Source organism: Somniosus microcephalus, chromosome 4, assembly GCF_052327205.1.
Source record: "Somniosus microcephalus isolate GS21.2 chromosome 4, FLI_Smic_1.0, whole genome shotgun sequence".
In the NCBI taxonomy this organism is placed as follows: Eukaryota; Metazoa; Chordata; class Chondrichthyes; order Squaliformes; family Somniosidae; genus Somniosus; species Somniosus microcephalus.
The window spans coordinates 29,163,492-29,185,942 of NC_140990.1; the positions used below are offsets into that span (position 1 = coordinate 29,163,492).

The 22,451-nt window shown below is 46.5% G+C and overlaps 1 protein-coding gene across 4 annotated transcripts in view; it reads right to left on the reverse strand.

Annotated features, from left to right (window-relative positions):
• Positions 1-263: 263 nt before the first annotated feature.
• The window catches only part of LOC147118498 (uncharacterized), a 52,665-nt gene continuing 30,477 nt past the window's right edge, over positions 264-22,451 (reverse strand). Inside the window, exons 1-3 of one of the 4 annotated variants that reach the window (XM_085984445.1) lie at positions 5,600-5,695; positions 4,561-4,619; positions 264-3,544 (exon numbers count right to left, since the gene is read on the reverse strand). In XM_085984445.1, the coding sequence (XP_085840571.1) occupies positions 2,279-2,905 (627 nt within the window). In that variant the 5' untranslated portion in view covers positions 2,906-3,544; positions 4,561-4,619; positions 5,600-5,695 and the 3' untranslated portion in view covers positions 264-2,278. The other 3 variants (XM_085984442.1, XM_085984444.1, XM_085984443.1) reach the window with 3 other exon arrangements.

Consider the following 22,451-nt stretch of genomic DNA (forward strand, 5'->3'; position numbering starts at 1 on the left):
GACATAAACCAACCCCAGTCAATGACACCAATCTCCTCCTGTCTGATATAAACCAGCTCCACAATCAGACACCAATCTCCTCCTGCCTGATATAACCCAGTCCAACAGACACTGACACCAATCTCCTCCTGTCTGATATAAACCAGCCCCACAGTCACTGACACCAATCTCCGGTGTATGTCAGACTGAAGTTATTTACAATCCTGATGAGCTTTTACGCTATTCCTAGTTGAGTTTGAGATCTCCAATGAAACACACCTTAATCCCCTGAGCACAGGCTTTATTTTTAATATGTAGATTCCACAATAATATAACTCCTATACTAAATGTGTGCAAAATATTCATATGGGAGATTCTACAAAGGAATACTTCTTGTAACATTCTTACAATATTACATTTATATAGCAAGACTCATAATCTAACAAGCTGTATCCATGAACTCAGACTTTGATAATTGCCAAGCCTGGGAGGCACGAAAGGATGTTCGACTCTTTTAAAAGGCCAATTAGAATGACATTGTCATCAATCGATGTCACATTACCCAGAGAGCCCCCTTTTTAAAGGGGCACAAACAATCAACTCCAAATTATAATTAAATCAGATCCGAATACTGTTGCTGGTGTTGACAATTGACTCCAGTCCCCCCGGTGCCCACCGGTCACGGAAGGCCTCCAGCGTCCCGGCGGACACTGCGTGCTCCCTCTCCAGGGACAGCCCGAAGGATGTTCCACCTTGGCTGTAGCCGTCAGCTTTCTTCTTCCCGGGGTGCTCTCTGACCTGAGCTGCAAACTGTTCCTGTATTTAAAGCCCAATCAGGTACAGCCCATGTGACCCTGGTTACCTTGGCCAATCAAACCATTGAGCTGAAAAACATTTATCAAACAAAGCATTCCATTGGATGGCTGTTTAGGTTTCATCGAGTAACCGCTTCCTGTTCATTGGAGCTACGAGGAATCTGCGAGTCAGAACAATGTTAGAGTTTGCTTTTACTGGGGCACTTCAAGAAACAAATGGCCTTCACGGTTCCGCTCAGTCCACGCAGGCAGAGTTCTCAGCTCTGCTGGTTCTGTTCACACGAGGTCTGTTTCAGCTTAAAAGGGATAATTAGAACCTGTTCTGTCTGAGGTGATTACAAGCTAATAGTTCACTAGACATGGGTCTTTAATACAAAGTCCACTAATATTAAACATACATGTACATAAAACTAAGCAAGTCTTTACTTTTATGACTCTATTTCATGTTAAATCTGATCTTCTAACAAAACCCAGCTTTCTTACCGTCCACTCCTGGAGGCCCCACTCCCTGAGCCTACAACCTTCAGCAGGGTCAGTGGTGGAGTTCCACAGCAGGAGTGATCCCAGAGTAACTGTCGGGATCACACCCCCGTGGATGTTCCGGGTCGTGTATTTTTAGTTATCCTGGTGTCTAACACACACATCAATAAAACAGGGAATTCCTGGAAACACGCTGCAGGTCCTTCTTTACCTGGAGATCAAATGTCTGTTGTATAATTGTACCAGCAGTTAACAGGCTCCTGTGAACTCCTCCCCCTGCTATTTTAATGCAGAATTTAACCAATTTATTTTAAACAGTTGTATTTTAAACGGGTTAACGCCTGCCTTAAAATGGTAGACTCAGGACTGTCACACAAACATGTCAAATGATTACCAGTCATTTTTAGACTGCAAACTTAAACCTGCCATTTCACTTTCAGTCAGGAACAGATCGCAGTTTGACACCAATCTCTGATTTGACAGCACAGTTCCAGCATTCACCGTTGTTCTTCCTGACTCTAAACACAGTTGTAAAGGATCCTTCTGTTCCATGCCTAGGAGCTCTGAACCATGGAAGAGAGCGGCTGGGACACATTTCTTACACGCCTCAAGATTAACCCGCACGGCAACTTTGTTGTCAGTGAAGAGAGACGAGAAAGACCAAAGTGCCGTTTGCCCCTCAGTGTGGCCCTGAAGGACTGTGTCCAGGCTGAAGTTCTGTTCCCGCCGTACGATCCTCCCCCAGATTGTCCTTTCTGAGCTCCAGCCAGGTGATGCTAAACACTCAGGTGGGAAAGACGAAAATCTACCACAATGTGTTTAAAACAAAGCTGATTTATTTGACAGATATCCAGGATATTAATCTCCAGCCCAGTTAAAGGAGTTATTGTCATCAGAAACAAACCCCAACTGTCAGAATGAACATGGTTCAGTCTGGATGTGATTAACAGCAGCAATAACGGCAGAATCCAACCCCTGCAGTCACTTGTGAACTCGCTGGTGTCTCAGCAGGGTGGATGACTGAATGAATCCCTTCCCACACTCAAAGCAGGTGTACGGCCTCTCCCCAGTGTGAACTCGCTGGTGTGACAGCAGGTGGGATGACTGAGTGAATCCCTTCCCACACTCAAAGCAGGTGAACGACCTCTCTCAGTGTGAACACACTGGTGTATCAGCAGATCTTTTGTGCTTTTAAAGCTCTTCTCACAGTCAGAGCATTTAAAAGGTCTTTTATCTGTGTGAACAAGTTGGTGTTCAGTGAGGTGCGATGGCCGAGTGAACCCCTTCCCACACACAAAGCAGGTGAATGGTCTCTCCCCAGTGTGAACTCGCTGGTGTGTCAGAACATCGGATGAATTGATGAATCCCTTCTCACACACGGAACAGGTGAACGGCCTCTCCCCAGTGTGAATGCGCTGGTGTGTCAGAAGTTTGGATGGTCGATCAAATCCCTTCCCACATGTGGAGCAGGTGAACGGCCTCTCTCCAGTGTGAACTCGCTGGTGTCTCAGAAGCTCCGATGAACGAGTGAATCTGTTCTCACACATGCAGCAGGTGAACAGCCTCTCTCTAGTGTGAATGTGCTGGTGTTTCACAAGCTCAGATGAACGAGTGAATCTCTTCCCACACATGGAGCAGGTGAACGGCCTCTCCCCAGTGTGAACTCGCTGGTGTATCAGCAAGCTGGATCTCTGAGTGAATCCCTTCTCACACAGGGAGCAGGTGAATAGCCTCTCCCCAGTGTGAACTCGCTGGTGTCTCAGAAGGTTGGATGAATGAGTGAATCCTTTCTCACACACGGAGCAGGTGAACGGTCTGTCCCCGGTGTGACTGCGTCGATGAGTTTCCAACTTCGATGGGGAACTGAATCTCTTCCAACAGTCCCCACATTTCCACGGTTTCGCTGTGGTGCGGGTGCCATTGTGACTCTCCAGGTTGGATGATCAGTTGAAGCCTCGTCCACACACAACACGTGTACGGTTTCTCCCCGCTGTGAATGGTGCAAATATTTTTTCAGGCTGTGTAACTGGTTAAAGCTCTTTCCACAGTCAGTGCACTGGAACACTCTCACTCGGGTGTGTGTGTCTCGGTGCTTTTCCAGTCACTCTGATGTTTGAAATCTTTCCCCACAGACAGAACAGAGAAAAATTTCTCCTTCCACATTCAAAGGCTGATGATATTCAGGTCCTGCTGATTCGTGTCACTCTCTCAGATCTTGACGTGATGTTTGGTTTGAGTTTCTCATCTGCAGATCCTCCCCTTCTAATGCCCTGTAAAAGCAGTTTACAAAAGTCAGGATAGAAATTTGGATTTTTCTCCCTTTCTCTCCTGAAGGTGCTGCGTGATGGTGGGGTTGGGCCCCAGTCACTCTTTGTCCTCCAGTACCTCGCCAATGGCAAGTCTGAGCTGTGAGCCGATACAGCGAGCTGCCAGCATTTCGACCATGGGGAGCAGCACAGCCGCCGTCCCTGGCTGATTCTGTCAGGAAAAGCTGAGACCAATGGTAGCACAGCAACAACTTGCATTTACATAGCGCCTTTAACGTAGTAAAATGTTCCAAGGTGCTTCACAAGAGCGTAATCAGGCAAAATTTGACCTTAGGGCCGAGGCAACTGACGGCACGGCCACCAATGGTTGAGCGAAGGAAGTGGGGGATGAACAACAGGCCAGAATTGGAGAAATGCAGAGTTCATAGAATCAGAGAATGGTACAGCCCTTCGGCCCATTGTCCCAGCGCCAGCTCTTTGAATTTAGGCCCACTCCTCTGCTTTATCCCCACAGACCCGCAATTTGTTTCCCAATTCAAGTCGTTCTCCAATTCCCCTTTGAAAGTTGCCATTGAATCTGCTTCCACCACCAATTCAGGCAGTGCCTTCCAGGTCAAAACAACTCGCTGCTTAAATTCTTTCCTCATGTCGCCGCTGGTTCTTTTGACAATTACATTAAATCTGAGTCCTCTGGTTACCGACCCTTCTGACACTGGAGTCAGTTTCTCCTTATTAAGAGGGTTGTAAACACCTGGTCCACTTGGCACTGAAGTGTCTGAAACTCATAATAGAAACTCCAGGGACACAAAATACTGACAAATGTTAAACTGCTCTGTTGACAAATGAAATCTGAATTTAAGTTATGAAAGATAAATTATTTAACGGGTTCACACTGACTCACCCGACTCAGGTTCCGGCAATCAAACACCGCGATCGGTTGCCGAACTTGCTGCTCCCTTGGCCCTCCAGCCTCTGAGCTCTCTTCCTATTGGTTCCCAGGGCCATCAATCACCACTCACCCACATTACGCTGCCAGATGAGGTTCAGGGGCTCAGAGGAAGAAAATGAGGCCATGAATCTGAGTTGGGAAATACAATGAGAGAAACATGATTCAATTGATGAACTAAACTATTTCAAATCAACTCAAATGAATTGTTGCCATTAATATATTCTTTTTGCACCAAGTGGGAAACAAGTGATGTTTTCCCACACACGGAGCAGATGAACAGCCTCTCCCCGGTGTGACTGCATCGATGAGATTCCAGCTCAGACAGGTAATTGAATCCCTTCCCACAATCCCCACATTTCCACGGATTGTCCGTGGTGCGGGTGTCCTTGTGTCTCTCCAGGTTGGACGATCGGTTAAAGCCTTGTCCACACACACAACACGTGTACGGTTTCTCCCCGCAGTGAATGGTGCGATGTTTTTTCAGGCTGTGTAACTGGTTAAAGCTCTTTCCACAGTCAGTGCACTGGAACACTCTCACTCGGGTGTGTGTGTCTCGGTGCTTTTCCAGTCTCAATGATGTTTGAAATCTTTTCCCACAGACAGAACAAACATTTCTCCTTCCACATTCAAAGGCCGATGATATTTGGGTCCTGATGAATGGAGTGACTCTGTCAGATCTTGATGTGATGTTTGGTTTGAGTTTGCGGTGTGTAAATGCTGCCCTTCTCACAGCCTGTAAAAGGAGTTTAGAAAAGCCATCACTGAAAGTCCAGGATAGAAATGGACAAGATTCTCTCCTCCTGGTTCCTGGCCAAGGGGGCCGCGCATGCGCCCTGCAGCCCCCTGAGCCTCTCAAGATGGCGGCCGTTACCCCCGGGCCTGTCACCGGGAGAAAGCCCCGCAGCTGCCGCCCGCTCGGGGTAAACGCCCGGCCGGGAGGCTCTTGTTCGGGGCCTGAGGCCCACCCCGGGTATGTGTGAAGCGGATAATGTTGAGCGTTTTAATAATGGGGCCTGGGGCCGCAGTCGGGGTGTGAGCAGCCCGCGTCCCCCCGGGGTTCATGAACCCGCTCCCTCCACCAACTTCATAAACACTGCGGCGCGGCCTACCCGCAGTTCATTAATCTGTCGACCCCGCGCCCGCCGACCTGCAGCTCCGCCCGGCGAGGGACACGTGACAAGGGCCCGCGGCCTGATTGATGCGAGCTTCCGACCAATAGGGAGCGAGCGGGGCGGGGCTGGAGGTGCGAGCGGGCGGCGGGTCCTCCAACTAATCGGGGAGCCCGAGGGGCGGGGCTTGACCTTTAAACCTGAACAACAGAAGGTGAGCTGAGCATGCGCGGGTGGCGAGGCTGCAGCAGGTCAGATGGAGGTGGGTTCATGAACCCCGGGGAGACGCGGGCTTCACACACCCCGAGTGCGGCCCCAGGCCCGATTATAAGAGCAGTGAACATTATCCGCCCCCACCCGCGGGTTCCCGTTTCACTCCGGCCCGAATCTCAACAAAGCGCCAAACTCCGGGACAGACAGGAAGTGAGTCAGGGAGCGTCTGTAAATGGAGGAGAAATAGTGACTGGTCAGGGAGCGTCTGTAAATGGAGGAGAAATGGTGACTTGTCAGGGAGCATCTGTAAATGGAGGAGAAATGGGGACTGGTCAGGGAGCGTCTGTAAATGGAGGAGAAATGGGGACTGGTCAGGGAGATTCCGTAAATGAAGGAGAAATTACTCAGTATTTTGTGGCTGTTGGTTTGTGTGAACAAATATATCCGTGATTTTAATGAGACGCTTTTCTGTGTCCCAGCCTCTGTAAATACTGGCTGTAAAACTAGTAGGGAGCAGAAACAAAGGCCAACAGTAAAGAGGGTCAATGTGCAGAAAAATATTAAACAGGCAAAGGTGAAGGCACTTTATCTAAATGCACGTAGCATTTGCAACAAGGTGGCTGAATTAATGGCACTAATAGATGTACAGTAAATGGGTAAGATGCAATTGCCATTACAGAGACATGGTTGCAGGTGTTGAAACGGATTTTTTGGTCCTCAATCTGGTTCAGTACAAACACTGAGTCGAATACTGGTTTAGTTCAACAGTTGTTTTATTCTGTCGTCCCGGGAGACTTACTCTGATACAGCACAGTTCTGACTCCAGCAGAGTCTCGACAGGTTCCACCAGAGCAAGCAATCTTTCATACAGTGGGTCACATTATTATACTTTACTTTTGAAAAGACATTAACACATCTTACAGTCTGCACCAATCCCGAGCTGGGCACGTACACATTTAAATTGATTTCCTGGCCTGGCAGTTTGAAATAAAGAAGTCACATTTCATTGAATGGTTTATAGTTTAGGAAATATGCGGGTAATGGTTTCACGATCACCTAATCAGTATGGTAATGCGTTTTCAATAATGGTAATGTGTTTTCTGATCGCCTATTGTCTGTATATCCTCTGCACTCCGCCCTACACTGTTTCCACCAGCAAGGTGTGACATCGTGGGTGCCAGCCATATTAGCAGCCACAGATCAGTTTAGCTTTTCCCGAGTTAACATGATCATCTCTTACAATATGCAAGTGACTCAGCGATGTCGACATTGCACCACCATTTTAGGCTAACAGGGTCCTCCATTTTAGGTTGGCAGGGTCCTTGGCCATGCGGAGCGAGTTGTTACCTTATTTTTGCATTCTATATTCTCATTCCCCCCTTTTATCATTCCATGATAACCATCTAAGGTACCCTGTGATTCTGGGCTTCATCCTACTGGTTCATCTCTACTTTATTGAGTCTATTATACTCCTCCTCCATTAATTCCTTCTCAACTTGCTCCTTTACCATCTCACTCGCTTCACCCTCTATATTTAGTAATTCAATTTCTTCTTCTGATGATTTCCTTTTTTAATAGTCCATTACAGAAGTCCCATTTAGTCACGTTCCAGGATCCGAAAGCTTTAAGATTCTTGTCTTTGCACTGGAGAATATCTCTTCGGCACATTTCTTCAGTCGATTGAACGCCCCGCCCGCGAGCAGGATAACGCTCAGAAGCAGTAATAAGGTCCTCATCTTGATCCTCCGTGATCAATCAATGCGACTTATTAGTTATTAATCTGGAAAACAAACTGCTTACACAAGATCCAAAGTTAAAAACTTAAAGCTAAAATTTTAAAAATTAAAAATTAGAAATCGTATAATAAGTATAATAAAAGTAGGATTTTGGCAGGCCAAAACAATCCAAACACAACACCAGACCTCGTAAAACTGCAGTCACCTTTATCAAGGCCGAGCGTGAGTTCTGTAGTCTCTTATCAATTAAAATAAAATTAATGATTGTTCGTAAAATCTACTCTATACTGTACTGAAATCTACTGATTATCTCCCCCCCTTTTGATTGGTTTCTCCAATCAATTTACAATGGTGGAAGTGCACCCATGCGCTTCTTCCCTCGACCTTAGCTGCAGTCGGGGTTGTTAGTAAGACCTGATATGGACCTTCCCACCTTGGATCTAGACTTTTACGAGTCCAGTTCTTAACCATCACATACGAACCTGGTTCAATTTTTAGAGAACCAGATAAGTCAGGAAGTTCACCATATGCAGCACGGACTTGTGAATGCAGCCCACGTAAAACCTTAGTAAGAGCCAAGACATAGGTCGTCATTTCTTCAGTCATATGGTGAAAATGCACCGTTGTAGCAGCATTTTGGTTCCAGGGAGTCTTGAGTGGTTTACCATAGATAATCTCAGCAGGGGTAAGTCGTGCTTTACCCGCGGGTGTGGTGCGGATCTGAAAGAGAGCCACAGGAAGCAATTTCAACCAGGTTAAGCCGGTTTCGGCTACCAGTTTAGCAAGTTTGTTCTTCAGAGTCTGATTGGTTCTTTCGACAAGTCCTGCAGCCTGTGGTCGATAAGCACAATGCAATTGCTGATGAATGTTCAACTGGCTACAAAGTTCCTTGTTCACTTCGGCAGTGAAGTGAGGACCGTTGTCAGAACTTAACCGAGTTGGAATACCATACCGAGGTATGATCTCTCTCAGCAATACCTTAACAACAGTAGAGGCTTTATTGTCTGTGGTTGGATATGCCTCGATCCATTTACTAAATACATCTACAATGACAAGTACGTATTTGTAACACTGACATCTTTCCAACTCAATGTAGTCCATTTGCAGGGTCTCAAAGGGACCCTCAGGTAAAGGGGTTTTTCCCCATTCGCAAGGCACTCCCTTTCCAGGGTTGTGTTGTTGACAAGTCAGGCATCGATCGCTAATGTTCTGTGCTATTGCTTGAAGCCTTGGATGCCACCAAGTACTTAGAAGCACATCACTCACTGCCCTGGCACCACAATGAGTTGCAAAGTGTACACATTCAATAACCCAAAGAGCTAACTCATCAGACATGCAAGTCTGTTCCGCGGGAGTAGTCCAGAGTTTTGATAAAGGGTTATATACACATCCCAATTCTCCCCACAAATGCTTATCACTATCAGGAGCGTCCTCCTGCAACTTAATCACCTCTTGGATGGTTGGCATTAGTTTTTCCGAGGTAGACTGATTCTTGTTGGAATTTTTAGTCTGCCTCATAATTCGGGGCACAATCATTTGGTGACTCCTAGAAGCAATTTTGGCTGCCTCATCAGCGCGGCGGTTTCCTATATCTACTGGGTTTTGGCCAGTGGTATGGGCAGAGCATTTAATCACAGCTATCTGTTTGGGGAGTAAAAGGGCTTGCAAGAGATCTGAGACTAACTGACGGTGTGAGATCGGACTGCCCGAGGAGGTTAGAAATCCTCTATTTTTCCACAATTGTCCAAAGTCGTGAACTACTCCAAAGGCATATCTAGAGTCTGTATATACATTGATTCGTAATCCTTCTCCGAAAGTACAAGCTCGTATGAGTGCAAACAGTTCGGCTTGCTGGGCAGAAAAAGGGGATTCAAAGGCTGCTGATTCTAAGGTGACACCTTCCTGATTTACAATTGCATAACCAGAAATTCGTTTTCCCATGTCATCAATTGAAGAACTGCCATCCGTATACATGGTAATACCGGGATCCGTAATAGGAGTGTCAAACAAATCAGGTCGGACTGAGGTATCATCCTTAATGAGGTGTAAGCAATCATGGCTTGGTTCATCACTCTCGGAAGGCGGGTTTGCAATGAAACTGGCAGGGTTGATAGTGCTACAGTGTTTAAATGTAAGCCTAGGATTGTTCAGTAAGTATATTTCATACTTATTTTGCCTGGCGGTAGTCAGGTGTTGGGTCTGCAATTGCCCCAGTAACGCAGTGACTGAGTGACAGCTATACACAGTAATATCCTGCTGAAGTGTCATGTTAGCGGCTGACTGTAGACTGTTGTAGACGGCTGTAAGGATCTGGGTGCAATAGGGATGTCCTAAAGCTACCGGATCCATTTTTGATGAATAATAAGCTACCGGTCGATGCTTATCTCCATGCTTCTGGGTCAGGACTGCTGTTGAGCAATCGTTCATTACTGTGCAGTATAACTGGAATGGTCTATCGTGCAGGGGTCGTCCCAGGGCTGGTGCTTGGACCAGATCCTGTTTTAATTCCTCAAATGCCTGCTGTGCCTCTAGTTCCAGCTCAAACTCTCCCTCTTTAGCCGTGTAGGGAGTCAGATGTTTGGTTAATACTGCAATATTAGGTATCCACTGTCGACAATAATTAACCATTCCCAGCCACTGTCTGACTTGTTTGGCCGTTTTAGGGGCTGGTGTCTCGCATATTGGCTGTATTCTACTGGTTTCCAGACTGCGGTTCTCTGCTGATAACATAACTCCAAGAAATTTAACTGTCTTCTTAGCCACTAGTACTTTAGCTGGAGATACCACATATCCCAATTCTGAGAGATAGTTCAACAACTGAATAGTGTCCTCTCTGTTACTTAGCTCATCAGGGCTGGCAATGAGAAGGTCATCCACATACTGGATCAGATTAGAGCCACGATTTAATGTCAGTGTCTGTAATTGCTGTTGAAGGCACCGCGAAAACAGGGTGGGTGAATTCACAAAGCCCTGGGGTAATCGAGTCCACGTATACTGCTGGCCATTGTACGTGAAGGCAAAAAGGTATTGGCTAGTAGCGGCCAGTGGCAGGGAGAAAAAGGCATGCTGGAGGTCGACTACCGCAAAAACTTTAGCATCAGCAGGTATCGAGGCCAAGATGTGTGCTGGATTAGGTACCAGTGCATGAAGTGGCTGAACAATTGCATTTATTGTTCGTAAATCCTGCACTAGGCGATACTGGTCAGGCTTACCAGTTTTCGGAACAGCTAGGATGGGTGTATTACAACTGGATTGGCATGTTACCAAAATTCCCTGCTCCAACAATCCCTTAATGAGTCTATCTATACTCGGAATAGCTTGCTGCTTCAAAGGGTATTGTCGTACCGTTGGCAAGGTCACATTTTCCTTCACTGGGATCTCAATGGGTTGTATGCCGGTTAGACCTACATGCGTTGGGTCTTCGGCCCATACCTGGGGATTCACATACTCCAGTATATCTTTCCCTACATGACGGTGCACCACTGTCAGGCTAGTCTCAGGGTTTTGGTAAAATTGGACCATCAGACCTCCGGGTAACTGTTGCGGCTGGTGGCATTCAGGGTTTGCCTGATCGATCGCTCGTTTTACCATGGGCCCCAAATCTTTGGCGTGGAAAGACTGGTTAACTTCCCGCGTGATATGAGGGGCCACTGTCGAAGGCTGCTTCCACAAGTGTAAGGGGACCTGCACAAACTCTGCTTTTCCCTCAGGTCCAGTTACTACAGCCTTGAGGTAGATTGTCCATTCCGTACCTTCCTGATTTTTAAAATACTCCTCAAGGGTCCTATCCTTTCCACTTCGATCATATGCCAGTGTCACATGATAGGAGGATGCATTGAGGTTGAGTGACCACCATTGAGGTGTAGTCGAAACATAACATTGCCTTTTATTTGCCCAATGTCCTATTGCTATTCCTTCATCACCACAATCAAGTTTGAGTTGGAATGCACATAGTAAGTCTCTGGCCATTAAATTGCAGTCCAAGCCAGTAGTTATTACAAATTGGTGGGTTGCAGATTGATTTTTGTAGGTCACCTGAACTGGTTCTGACATAGCATACTTGGTCCTTTGACCTTGGAAGCCTGATAATTCCTGGGTCTTGTTGGATCGGGGAAGTTTAAGGTCCGATTGGACAGAGGACATGGCGGCTCCAGTGTCTACTAAAAAGGGGTACCATTGATCCTGGATTTGCAACATTAATAAGGGTTCTTGGGCCGACTGTGAACTGCTGGTCACTAGATTAGCTAGTCAATTCTGTGGGAATGGATTATTCTGGGAGAAATTGGTATATCCTCCCCTGCCTCTAGGTCCTCCTCTGTTTCTTCTCCATCCTCCCCTGCCTCTCCTAGGTGGGTCTCCAGAGGCTAAGGATGGGCAGTCTCTGACCCAATGTCCATCCTTTCCACAGTTATAACACTGCCCTTGTCTTTGACCTTGGTATCCCCGTCCTTGTCCTCTACCCCTTCCTCCACCTCCGTAATTCTGTTGTGGAGTGGCGTAGGGTTGGCCGTATGCAGTAGCATTGAAGCCGTTTGGATGAGGGTAATATCCATAATTCTGAGAGTCTACCCCTCCAGGGTTACAGTATTGAGGTTCCATCTGATACCCTGTCTTGTCTATCGTGTGTGGTTGAATTGGGACTTCCTTCACGACCTATTCTGTTTTTACTGTCTTCTGGGGTTGGTTCTCCGAACCTTTACTCTCTTTCCAATGATACTTTACGGCTCTAGCCATTTGAGTTGGAGTATTTTCTGCCCAGTTCATATTATTGGTTTTAACGGCTGTCGCCACAGCAGCCGGGAGACAGTTCATCAGAATGGCGCAGAATTGGGGTGAATTGGCTCCTGCTTGGTAATTGGTGTCCCCTGACTGTCCCTGATAAACCTCACAGAATCTTTCCAAAAATTCCTCAGGTCCCTCATCTTTCTTTGGCTTAGTATCTAGGACATTAGATATAGGTTTTTGGAGTGTAGCATTGAGTGCTGCAAACATGCGTCGCTCCCTATCAGCTGTGAGGGCGTGGGCGGCCTCTAAAGCGGCATGATTAGGGTGAGTCAGGCGTTCCAAAAATCTAGTGTGTTCGGAAGGAGTTAAAACTTGTTGAATCAAAGCCCATAGATCTCGGGAGTCTGCATTGTACACCTGTATCGTGGTTCGAAGAAAGTCCACAAACCTAGCCGGCGCCTTTTTCCTGTCTGGCATACCGGTTAGGATAGCCATTATCTCATTAGGTTTCCAAGGGAAAAATACATCTATGGTGGGGATGGCTGCGGCAGCCGCTGCATTCGGGTTTGGCATTGTTCTTACCGGCAGATTTCTGGGCGTTCATTTTGGTTTAGTAAGGCTAATTTCGGGTTCTGAGTCGGAACTGTTTAAGGGTGAAAGGTTGTCTTCAGAATCAGTAAGGTCACTACATGAGTCAGTGTCATCTGCTTTTGCTGGTTTATGTTGTACTAATTGTCTGGGTCTACGTTTCTTCTTCTGCCAATTCAGACTAGGGGTATTCCCCGGTTTCACGTCTTTCTTGGGATTTGTTGGATCTTTCGATCGGGTTCGACAAGCAACAGGGTCTATATAAACATCAGAAATCGGCGTGATTGGGGAGTGACTTGGGACAGTAAGGGAGGGTGTCGGTGGACTGGTAACGGACGTAATAGGGATCAAGCCAGTCTGATTTGCAAGAGGTTGGTCGGGATAAATGTTATTATATTGGGGTGGCTGAGGAGGTGGCGCGGTAGGAGTTCTAATTGTCCAATTGTTTAAGTCCTCATCTGTTCCGTCTCCCTCTTTCAACCTAAGGCCAACCATTGAACTACGTAGTTCATTTTTATCCTTTTTATCTGGCGCCATTTCAGATTTTGACCTTTTCTCATGTGCACATTCTTTCTTAAGTATTTCAATGGGTTTAGGATTCCCTCCTTCAGTTAGCTTTATTCCTAACTTAACAGCGTTCTCTTGCCAGCTGGCTAATAGGGAACTGTCTTTAATTTCTTGGCAATACTGTCGCCAGAGTCCAATTAGTTTCTTAGTCTTACTTCCCATATTCTTTTTCCAAATCACTTCTTGAGCTTGTTTAACCGTTTCTAAGCTTTTGGGACCCCCTAGTGGCCATTGTTCGCTGCCTAACTTTTTATTTAAACCCCCTGAGAGTTGTCTCAATTGTTGGGCTTTGTCCGGGTATTTGTCACATAAGGTTTGTAAGGCACTGCCCTCATCACTTGTGGTATCTAGGTAATTACCCATGGTTCTCTTACACTAAGGGTTCTTTTTCAGGATTCGAGTTACTTTTTGCACGTGTCTTATATATTTCACGGATACCGGCACACAAAATGAAACGCAACACTACAATACTTACAATACTTAGACTTAACAAAAACACAGTACAACACTTAGACTTAACAAAAACACAGTGAGTCGTCTATAGTCAAATAGTAATTTTAGCCTCTGTCACCGCCTGGTACAGGTATTCTTAGCCTCTGTCACCACCTGGTACAGGTATTCTTAGCCTAATTATTCAAATCGTAAATTTAGCCTCTGTCACCGCCTGGTACAGGTATTCTTAGCCTAATTATTTTACTTATACGACCCTTATCTTGCACTCCCCGAGTACAAGTTGCTATAGCTCTAGAGTCCCCGACTCTCTCTTTTTACTTTCTTTCAAGTATTCCTTTTCTCTTTCTTTAAAATCACTTATCTACTTTTTAGTCCAATCGGAGCCTGAGCGGGCCAAGTGAAATACGAGGCCGGCGCTTTACCCGACTTGGATACTTATTTCCTAAGTTTACACAGTATTCGCCAGATTGACCCAGATCTCGTCGGGACACCACACAAGAATTAGCGAGTGGCAAAACTTTTATCGGACTTACGGATCAGAGGAAAACCGAAGTGGTAAATTTAAACATACTCACTCCGGGGGCCCATTTCCTCCTCTCACGTCCAAAACTAGTTCGGCTCTTAATTTCGCGAATTCTTGGTGATCGTCCGTTGAGATCCCACTTCTGACACCAAATGTTGAAACGGATTTTTTGGTCCTCAATCTGGTTCAGTACAAACACTGAGTCGAATACTGGTTTAGTTCAACAGTTGTTTTATTCTGTCGTCCCGGGAGACTTACTCTGATACAGCACAGTTCTGACTCCAGCAGAGTCTCGACAGGTTCCACCAGAGCAAGCAATCTTTCATACAGTGGGTCACATTATTATACTTTACTTTTGAAAAGACATTAACACATCTTACAGTCTGCACCAATCCCGAGCTGGGCACGTACACATTTAAATTGATTTCCTGGCCTGGCAGTTTGAAATAAAGAAGTCACATTTCATTGAATGGTTTATAGTTTAGGAAATATGCGGGTAATGGTTTCACGATCACCTAATCAGTATGGTAATGCGTTTTCAATAATGGTAATGTGTTTTCTGATCGCCTATTGTCTGTATATCCTCTGCACTCCGCCCTACACTGTTTCCACCAGCAAGGTGTGACATCGTGGGTGCCAGCCATATTAGCAGCCACAGATCAGTTTAGCTTTTCCCGAGTTAACATGATCATCTCTTACAATATGCAAGTGACTCAGCGATGTCGACATTGCACCACCATTTTAGGCTAACAGGGTCCTCCATTTTAGGTTGGCAGGGTCCTTGGCCATGCGGAGCGAGTTGTTACCTTATTTTTGCATTCTATATTCTCACAGGGTAAGCTGGGAACTGAATGTTTCAGGGTACTCATTTAGGAAGGACAGACAAAAAGGAAAAGGAGGTAACGTAGCACTGTTAATAAGGAATGAGATTGGTACGGTAGAGATAAAAGATCTTGGCTTGGCAGATCGTGATGTAGAACTGGAATCAGTTTGGGTGGAGCTAAGAAACAGCAAAGGGTGGAAAACATTGGTGGGAGTTGTGTATAGGCCACCAAACAGTAATGGTAATGCAGGGCACAGTATCAATCAAGAGATTAGAAGTGCATGTAACAAGGGCAATACGGTAATCATGGGGGACTTTAATCGACATATTGACTGGGCAAATCAAATTACCACTAATGGAGGACGAATTCTTGGAATGCATGCGAGATGGTTTCCTGGATCAGAATGTGGAGGAAGCAACCAGGGAACAGGCTATTCTGGATCTGGTACTGTGTAATGGGAAAGGGCTAATCAATAATCTTGTGGTAAAGGGGCCTTTAGGGACAAGTGACCATAATATGATTGAAGTTTACATTAAGTTTGAGAGTGATGTAGTCCAATCTGAAACTAAGGTCTTCAATCTAAACGGAGGAAACTACAAGGGTATGAGGGACAAGTTGGCCATGGTAGTTTGGGAGACAACACTAAAAGGTATGAAGGTGGACATACAATGGCTAACATTCAAGAAAATAATGCATAATTTGCAACAAACATATATTCCTCTCGGGCATAAAAACCCCAAAGGAAAAGTGATCCAACCATGGCTAACAAAAGAAATTAAAGCTAGTATTAAGTCAAAGGAGGAAGCTTATAAAGTTGCCAGAAAAAGCAGTCAGCCTGAGGATTGGGATCATTTTAGAAATCAGCAAAGGGGGACCAAGAAATTGATAAAGAAAGGGAAAATGGAATATGAGCACCAACTAGCAAAAAATATAAAAACAGATTGTAAAATCTTCTATAGGTATGTAAAAAGGAAAAGACTGGCGAAGGTAAATGTAGGTCCTTTACAGTCAGAGACGGGGGAATTTATAATGGGGAATGAGGAAATGGAAGAGAAATTTAAGTAAATACTTTGTTTCTGTCTTCACGGAGGAAGACACAGAAAACCTCACAGAAATACGAGAAAACCAAGGGTGTGGCGAGAATGAGGAACTTAAAGAAATTATTATTAGTAAAAAAACAGTACCAGCAAAATTAATGGGACTAAAAGTCGATAAATCCCAAGGACCGGATGATCTGCATCCTAGGGTTTTGAAAGAGGTGGTCATTGGGATAGTGGACGCATTGGTTGTCATCTTCCAAAATTCTATATAACGTGGATAAATGCGAGGTTATCCACTTTGGTGGCAAAAACAGGAAGGCAGATTATTATCTGAATGGCAATAGATTGGGAGAAAGGGAAGTGCAACGAGACCTGGGTGTCCTTGTGCACCAGTCGCTGAAGGTAAGCATGCAGGTGCAGCAGACGGTTAAGAAGGCAAATGGTATGTTGACCGTCGTAGCGAGAGGATTCGAGTACAAGAAGAAGGATGTCTTGCTGCAGTTGTACAGGGCCTTGGTGAGAGCACACCTTGAGTATTGTGTGCAGTTTTGGTCACCTTATCTGAGGAAGGATGTTCTTGCCATGGAGGGAGTGCAGCAAAGATTCACCAGACTGATACCTGGGATGGCAGGAATGACGTATGAGGAGAGATTGGGTCGATTGGGCTTATACTCGTTGGAGTTTAGAAGAATGAGAGGGGATCTCATTGAAACTTATAAAACTCTGACTGAACTGGACAGACTAGATGCAGGAAGGATGCTCCCGATGGCCGGGGAGTCCAGAACCAGGGGTCACAGTCTGAGGATAAGGGGTAAGCCATTTAGGACAGAGATGAGGAGGAATTTCTTCACCCAGAGAGTGGTGAACCTGTGGAATTCTCTACCACAGAAGGCAGTGGAGGCCAATACATTAAATATATTCAAGAAGGAGTTGGATATATTTCTTAAGGCTAAAGGGATCAAGGGATATGGGGCGAAGGCAGGGACAGGGTACTGAATTTGGATGATCAGCCCTGATCTCATTGAATGGCGGAGCAGGCTCGAGGGGCCGAATGGCCTACTCCTGCTCCTATCTTCTATGTTTCTATGTGAAAGAAGGGAAAGAATCAGGCTCCAGCCAGAAAGAAGGTTCCTCAAATGAACAATTCATGAGGCATTTTTCCATCTTGTTCTGTGAGGTTAAAAAACATGAAATTAAAAAAGATGCGTCCAGTGACACTGGTGTTGTTAATAGTGGTTTCTGACCCTAATCACTAACTCCTAAGCCTACCCTCCAATTGACTACCCCCAACCACTAACCCCAATCCTAACCAATAACAAGCTCCAATCACTAACCCAATCCTAACAAATAACCAGTAACCCCAACCACTAACCTCAATCCTAACCAATAACCAGTAGCCCCAATCACTAGCCCTAATCCTAACCAATAACAAGCCCCAACCACTAGTCCCAATCCTAACCAATAACCACTGGCCCCAACCACTAGTCCCAATCCTAACCAATAACAAGCCCCAATCACTAACCCCAATCCTAACCAATAACCACTGGCCCCAACCACAAATGTAACACCCCTATTTAAGAAAAGAGGGAGACAGAAAGCAGGAAACTATAGACCAGTTAGCCTTTCATCTGTTGTTGGGAAAATGCTGGAATCCTTCATTAAGGAAGCAGTAGCAGGGCATTTGGAAAATCACAATGCAGTGAAGCAGAGTCAGCATGGTTTTATGAAAGGGAAATCATGTTTAACAAATTTGCTGGCGTTCTTCGAGGATGTAACGAGCAGGGTGGACAAAGGTGAGCCAGTGGATGTGGTGTATTTGGATTTCCAGAAGGCATTCGATAATGTGCCACATAAAAGGCTACTGCATAAGATAAGAGCTCACAGAGTTGGGGGTAATATATTAGCATGGATAGAGAATTGGCTAACAGAAAGCAGAGAGTCGGGATAAATGGGTCATTTTCCAGTTGGCAAACGGTAACTAGTGGGGTGCCACAGGGATCGGTGCTGGGTCCTCAACTATTTACAATCTACATTAATGACATGGATGAAGGGACTGAGTGTAATGTTGCCAAGTTTGCGGATGATACAAAGATGGGTGGGAAAGCAAGTTGTGCAGAGGACTCAAAGAATCTACAAAGGGATATAGACAAGCTAAGTGAGTGGGCAAACATTTGGCAGATGGAGTATAATGTGGGAAAGTGTGAGGTTATACACTTTGGCAGGAAAAATAAAAAAGCAAATTATTATTTAAATGGAGATTACAAAATGCTACAGTTCAGAGGGACCTGGGGTTCCTTGTGCATGAAACACAAAAAGTTAGCATGTAGGTACAGCAAGTAATCCAACAGGCAAATGGAATGTTGGCCTTTATTTCAAAGGGGGTTGGAGTATAAAAGCAGGGAAGTCCTGCTATAACTGTACAGGGTATTGGTGAGACCACACCTTGAGTACTGCGTACACTTTTGGTCTCCTTATTCACTAGGTTAATTCCTGAGATGAGGGGGTTGACTTATGAGGAAAGGTTGAGCAGGCTGGGCCTATACTCATTAGAATTTAGAAGAATGAAAGGGGATCTTATTGAAACATATAAGATACTGAGGGGGCTCGACAAGGTAGATGCAGAGAGGATGTTTCTCCTCGTGGGGAAATCTAGAACTCGGGGGCATAGTTTCAGAATAAAGGGTCGCCCTTTTAGAACTGAGATGAGGAGGAATTTCTTCTCTCAGAGGGTCGTAAATCTGTGGAATTCTCTGCCCCAGAGAGCTGTGGAGGCTGGGTCATTAAATACATTTAAGGTGGAGATAGACACATTTTTGCAAGATAAGGAAGTGAAGGGTTATGGGGAGTGGGCAGGGAAGTGGCTTTGAGCCCAAGATCAGCCATGATCTTATTAATGGCGGAGCAGGCTGGAGGGGCCAAGTGGCCGACTCCTGCTCCTATTTCTTATTCACTAATCTGGCCTTTCAATGGGGGGCCTTTACCCAGCATTCCCCGGGGTGGGGAATGTGCCGCACCCAGACTGCAGGAGCTCAGTGCGCAGGCACGGTAGTGGAGGGTATATTGAGCATGCACAGTGCGAGACTGGAGACGGACAGACGGAGAGGAACCGAAGCCGGGAACGCGGTTCCGCAGTGGGTAAGAATCGAGGAGCGCAGAAGAATAATGGTCCGGTAGGTAGGTGAGGCGGCTTTCTAAACAACTGGGGTAGGCCGGAAGCCCTGAATAATAATCTGAAAATCCCGTGTTTGCAGCTGCGGGGATTTCTTCTGCTAACAGGCCCAGGTTAATGGTCGCCATCATTGTAAAGGAGGGCGGAAAGTTCTAGTGCGACGCCATTTTGATTCATTGTGTAACAGTGCATGCGGGACCATCTTAGTACATGAACATAGTGGGCGAGGCTTCAGTGTTTGCTTCCATCCGGGTCCCAGTGCCCGGGAGAGACAATCAATGTCTCAGTTATTGTATTCTCACTCTCCACACAGGGCATTTCTCACCATCTCTCCTGAAGGCGCAGGTAAGTGGCAAGCTTAGAGTTTACATGTCATAGAATTGTAAAAGAGCCCCAGAAGGTTGTGGGTTCAAAACTCACTCCGGAGACTTGAGCACAAAAATCTATACTGACTCTCCAGTGCGGTGCTGAGGGAGTGCTGCACTGTCAGAGGTGCCGGTTTATCAGATGCAACGTTAAACCGAGGCCCTGTCTGTTCTCGCAGGTGGACGTAAAAGATCCCAGGACATTATTTCAAAGAAGAGCAGGGGAGTTATCCCCGGTGTCCTGGCCAATATTTATCCCTCAATCAACATCATTAAAAAAAAACAGATTATCTGGTCATTATCACATTGCTGTTTGCAGGAGCTTGCTGTGCACAAACTGGCTGTCGCCTGTCCTACACTGAACAGTGACTACACTTCAATAAGTACTTCATTGGCTATAAATCGCTTTCGGACGTCCAAGGTTGTGAAAGGCGCCATAGAAATGCAAATCTTTCATTCATTCAGAGCTGCGTCCCCATGTACAGTCCCAGGGTTAGAATCCCCATGTACAGTCCCAGGGTTAGAATCCCCATGTACAGTCCCAGGGTTAGAATCCCCATGTACAGTCCCAGGGTTAGAATCCCCATGTACAGTCCCAGGGTTAGAATCCCCATGTACAGTTCCAGGGTTAGAATCCCCATGTACAGTTCCAGGGTTAGAATCCCTGTGTACAGTCCCAGGGTTAGAATCCCCATGCACAGTTCCAGGGTTAGAATCCCCGTGTACAGTTCCAGGGTTAGAATCCCCATGTACAGTCCCAGGGTTAGAATCCCCATGTACAGTCCCAGGGTTAGAATCCCCATGTACAGTCCCAGGGTTAGAATCCCCATGTACAGTCCCAGGGTTAGAATCCCCCTGTACTGTCCCAGGGTTAGAATCCCCATGTACAGTTCCAGGGTTAGAATCCCCATGCACAGTCCCAGGGTTAGAATCCCCATGTACAGTCCCAGGGTTAGAATCCCCATGTACAGTCCCAGAGTTAGAATCCCCAGGTACAGTCCCAGGGTTAGAATCCCCATGTACAGTCCCAGGGTTAGAATCCCCATGTACTGTCCCAGGGTTAGAATCCCCATGTACTGTCCCAGGGTTAGAATCCCCATGTACAGTCCCAGGGTTAGAATCCCCATGTACTGTCCCAGGGTTAGAATCCCCATGTACTGTCCCAGGGTTAGAATCCCCATGTACAGTCCCAGGGTTAGAATCCCCATGTACTGTCCCAGGGTTAGAATCCCCATGTACAGTCCCAGGGTTAGAATCCCCATGTACAGTCCCAGGGTTAGAATCCCCAGGTACAGTCCCAGGGTTAGAATCCCCATGTACAGTCCCAGGGTTTGAATCCCCATGTACAGTCCCAGGGTTAGAATCCCCATGTACAGTCCCAGGGTTAGAATCCCCATGTACAGTCCCAGGGTTAGAATCCCCATGTACAGTCCCAGGGTTAGAATCCCCATGTACATTCCCAGGGTTAGAATCCCCGTGTACAGTCCCAGGGTTAGTATCCCCGTGTACAGTCCCAGGGTTAGAATCCCCATGTACAGTCCCAGGGTTAGAATCCCCATGTACATTCCCAGGGTTAGAATCCCCATGTACAGTCCTAGGTTTAGAATCCCCATGTACAATCCCAGGGTTAGAATCCCCATGTACAGTCGCAGGGTTAGAATCCCCATGTACTGTCCCAGGGTTAGAATCCCCATGTACAGTCGCAGGGTTAGAATCCCCATGTACAGTCCCAGGGTTAGAATCCCCATGTACAGCCCCAGGGTTAGAATCCCCATGTACAGCCCCAGGGTTAGAATCCCCATGTACTGTCCCAGGGTTAGAATCCCCGTGTACTGTCCCAGGGTTAGAATCCCCATGTACAGTCCCAGGGTTAGAATCCCCGTGTACAGTCCCAGGGTTAGAATCCCCATGTACAGCCCCAGGGTTAGAATCCCCATGTACAGCCCCAGGGTTAGAATCCCCATGTACTGTCCCAGGGTTAGAATCCCCATGTACAGCCCCAGGGTTAGAATCCCCATGTACTGTCCCAGGGTTAGAATCCCCATGTACTGTCCCAGGGTTAGAATCCCCATGTACAGTCCCAGGGTTAGAATCCCCATGTACTGTCCCAGGGTTAGAATCCCCATGTACAGTCCCAGGGCCGGAGTCCCCATGTACTGTCCCAGGGTTAGAATCCCCATGTACTGTCCCAGGGTTAGAATCCCCATGTACAGCCCCAGGGTTAGAATCCCCATGTACTGTCCCAGGGTTAGAATCCCCATGTACTGTCCCAGGGTTAGAATCCCCATGTACAGTCCCAGGGTTAGAATCCCCATGTACTGTCCCAGGGTTAGAATCCCCATGTACAGTCCCAGGGCCGGAGTCCCCATGTACTGTCCCAGGGTTAGAGTCCCCATGTACTGTCCCAGGGTTAGAATCCCCATGTACAGTCCCAGGGTTAGAATCCCCGTGTACTGTCCCAGGGTTAGAATCCCCATGTACAGTCCCAGGGCCGGAGTCCCCGGGCACAGTCCCGGGGCCGGAGTCCCCCCGCACTTGGAAGTGGAATTTCAGCCTCAGTGTTACAAGTTTCATCGGTTACAGGCTGTAGAGCGGTATAATTCAGTCTGACACTGAGCTGTGTGATTGGTTCAGTCTGTATATCACGGC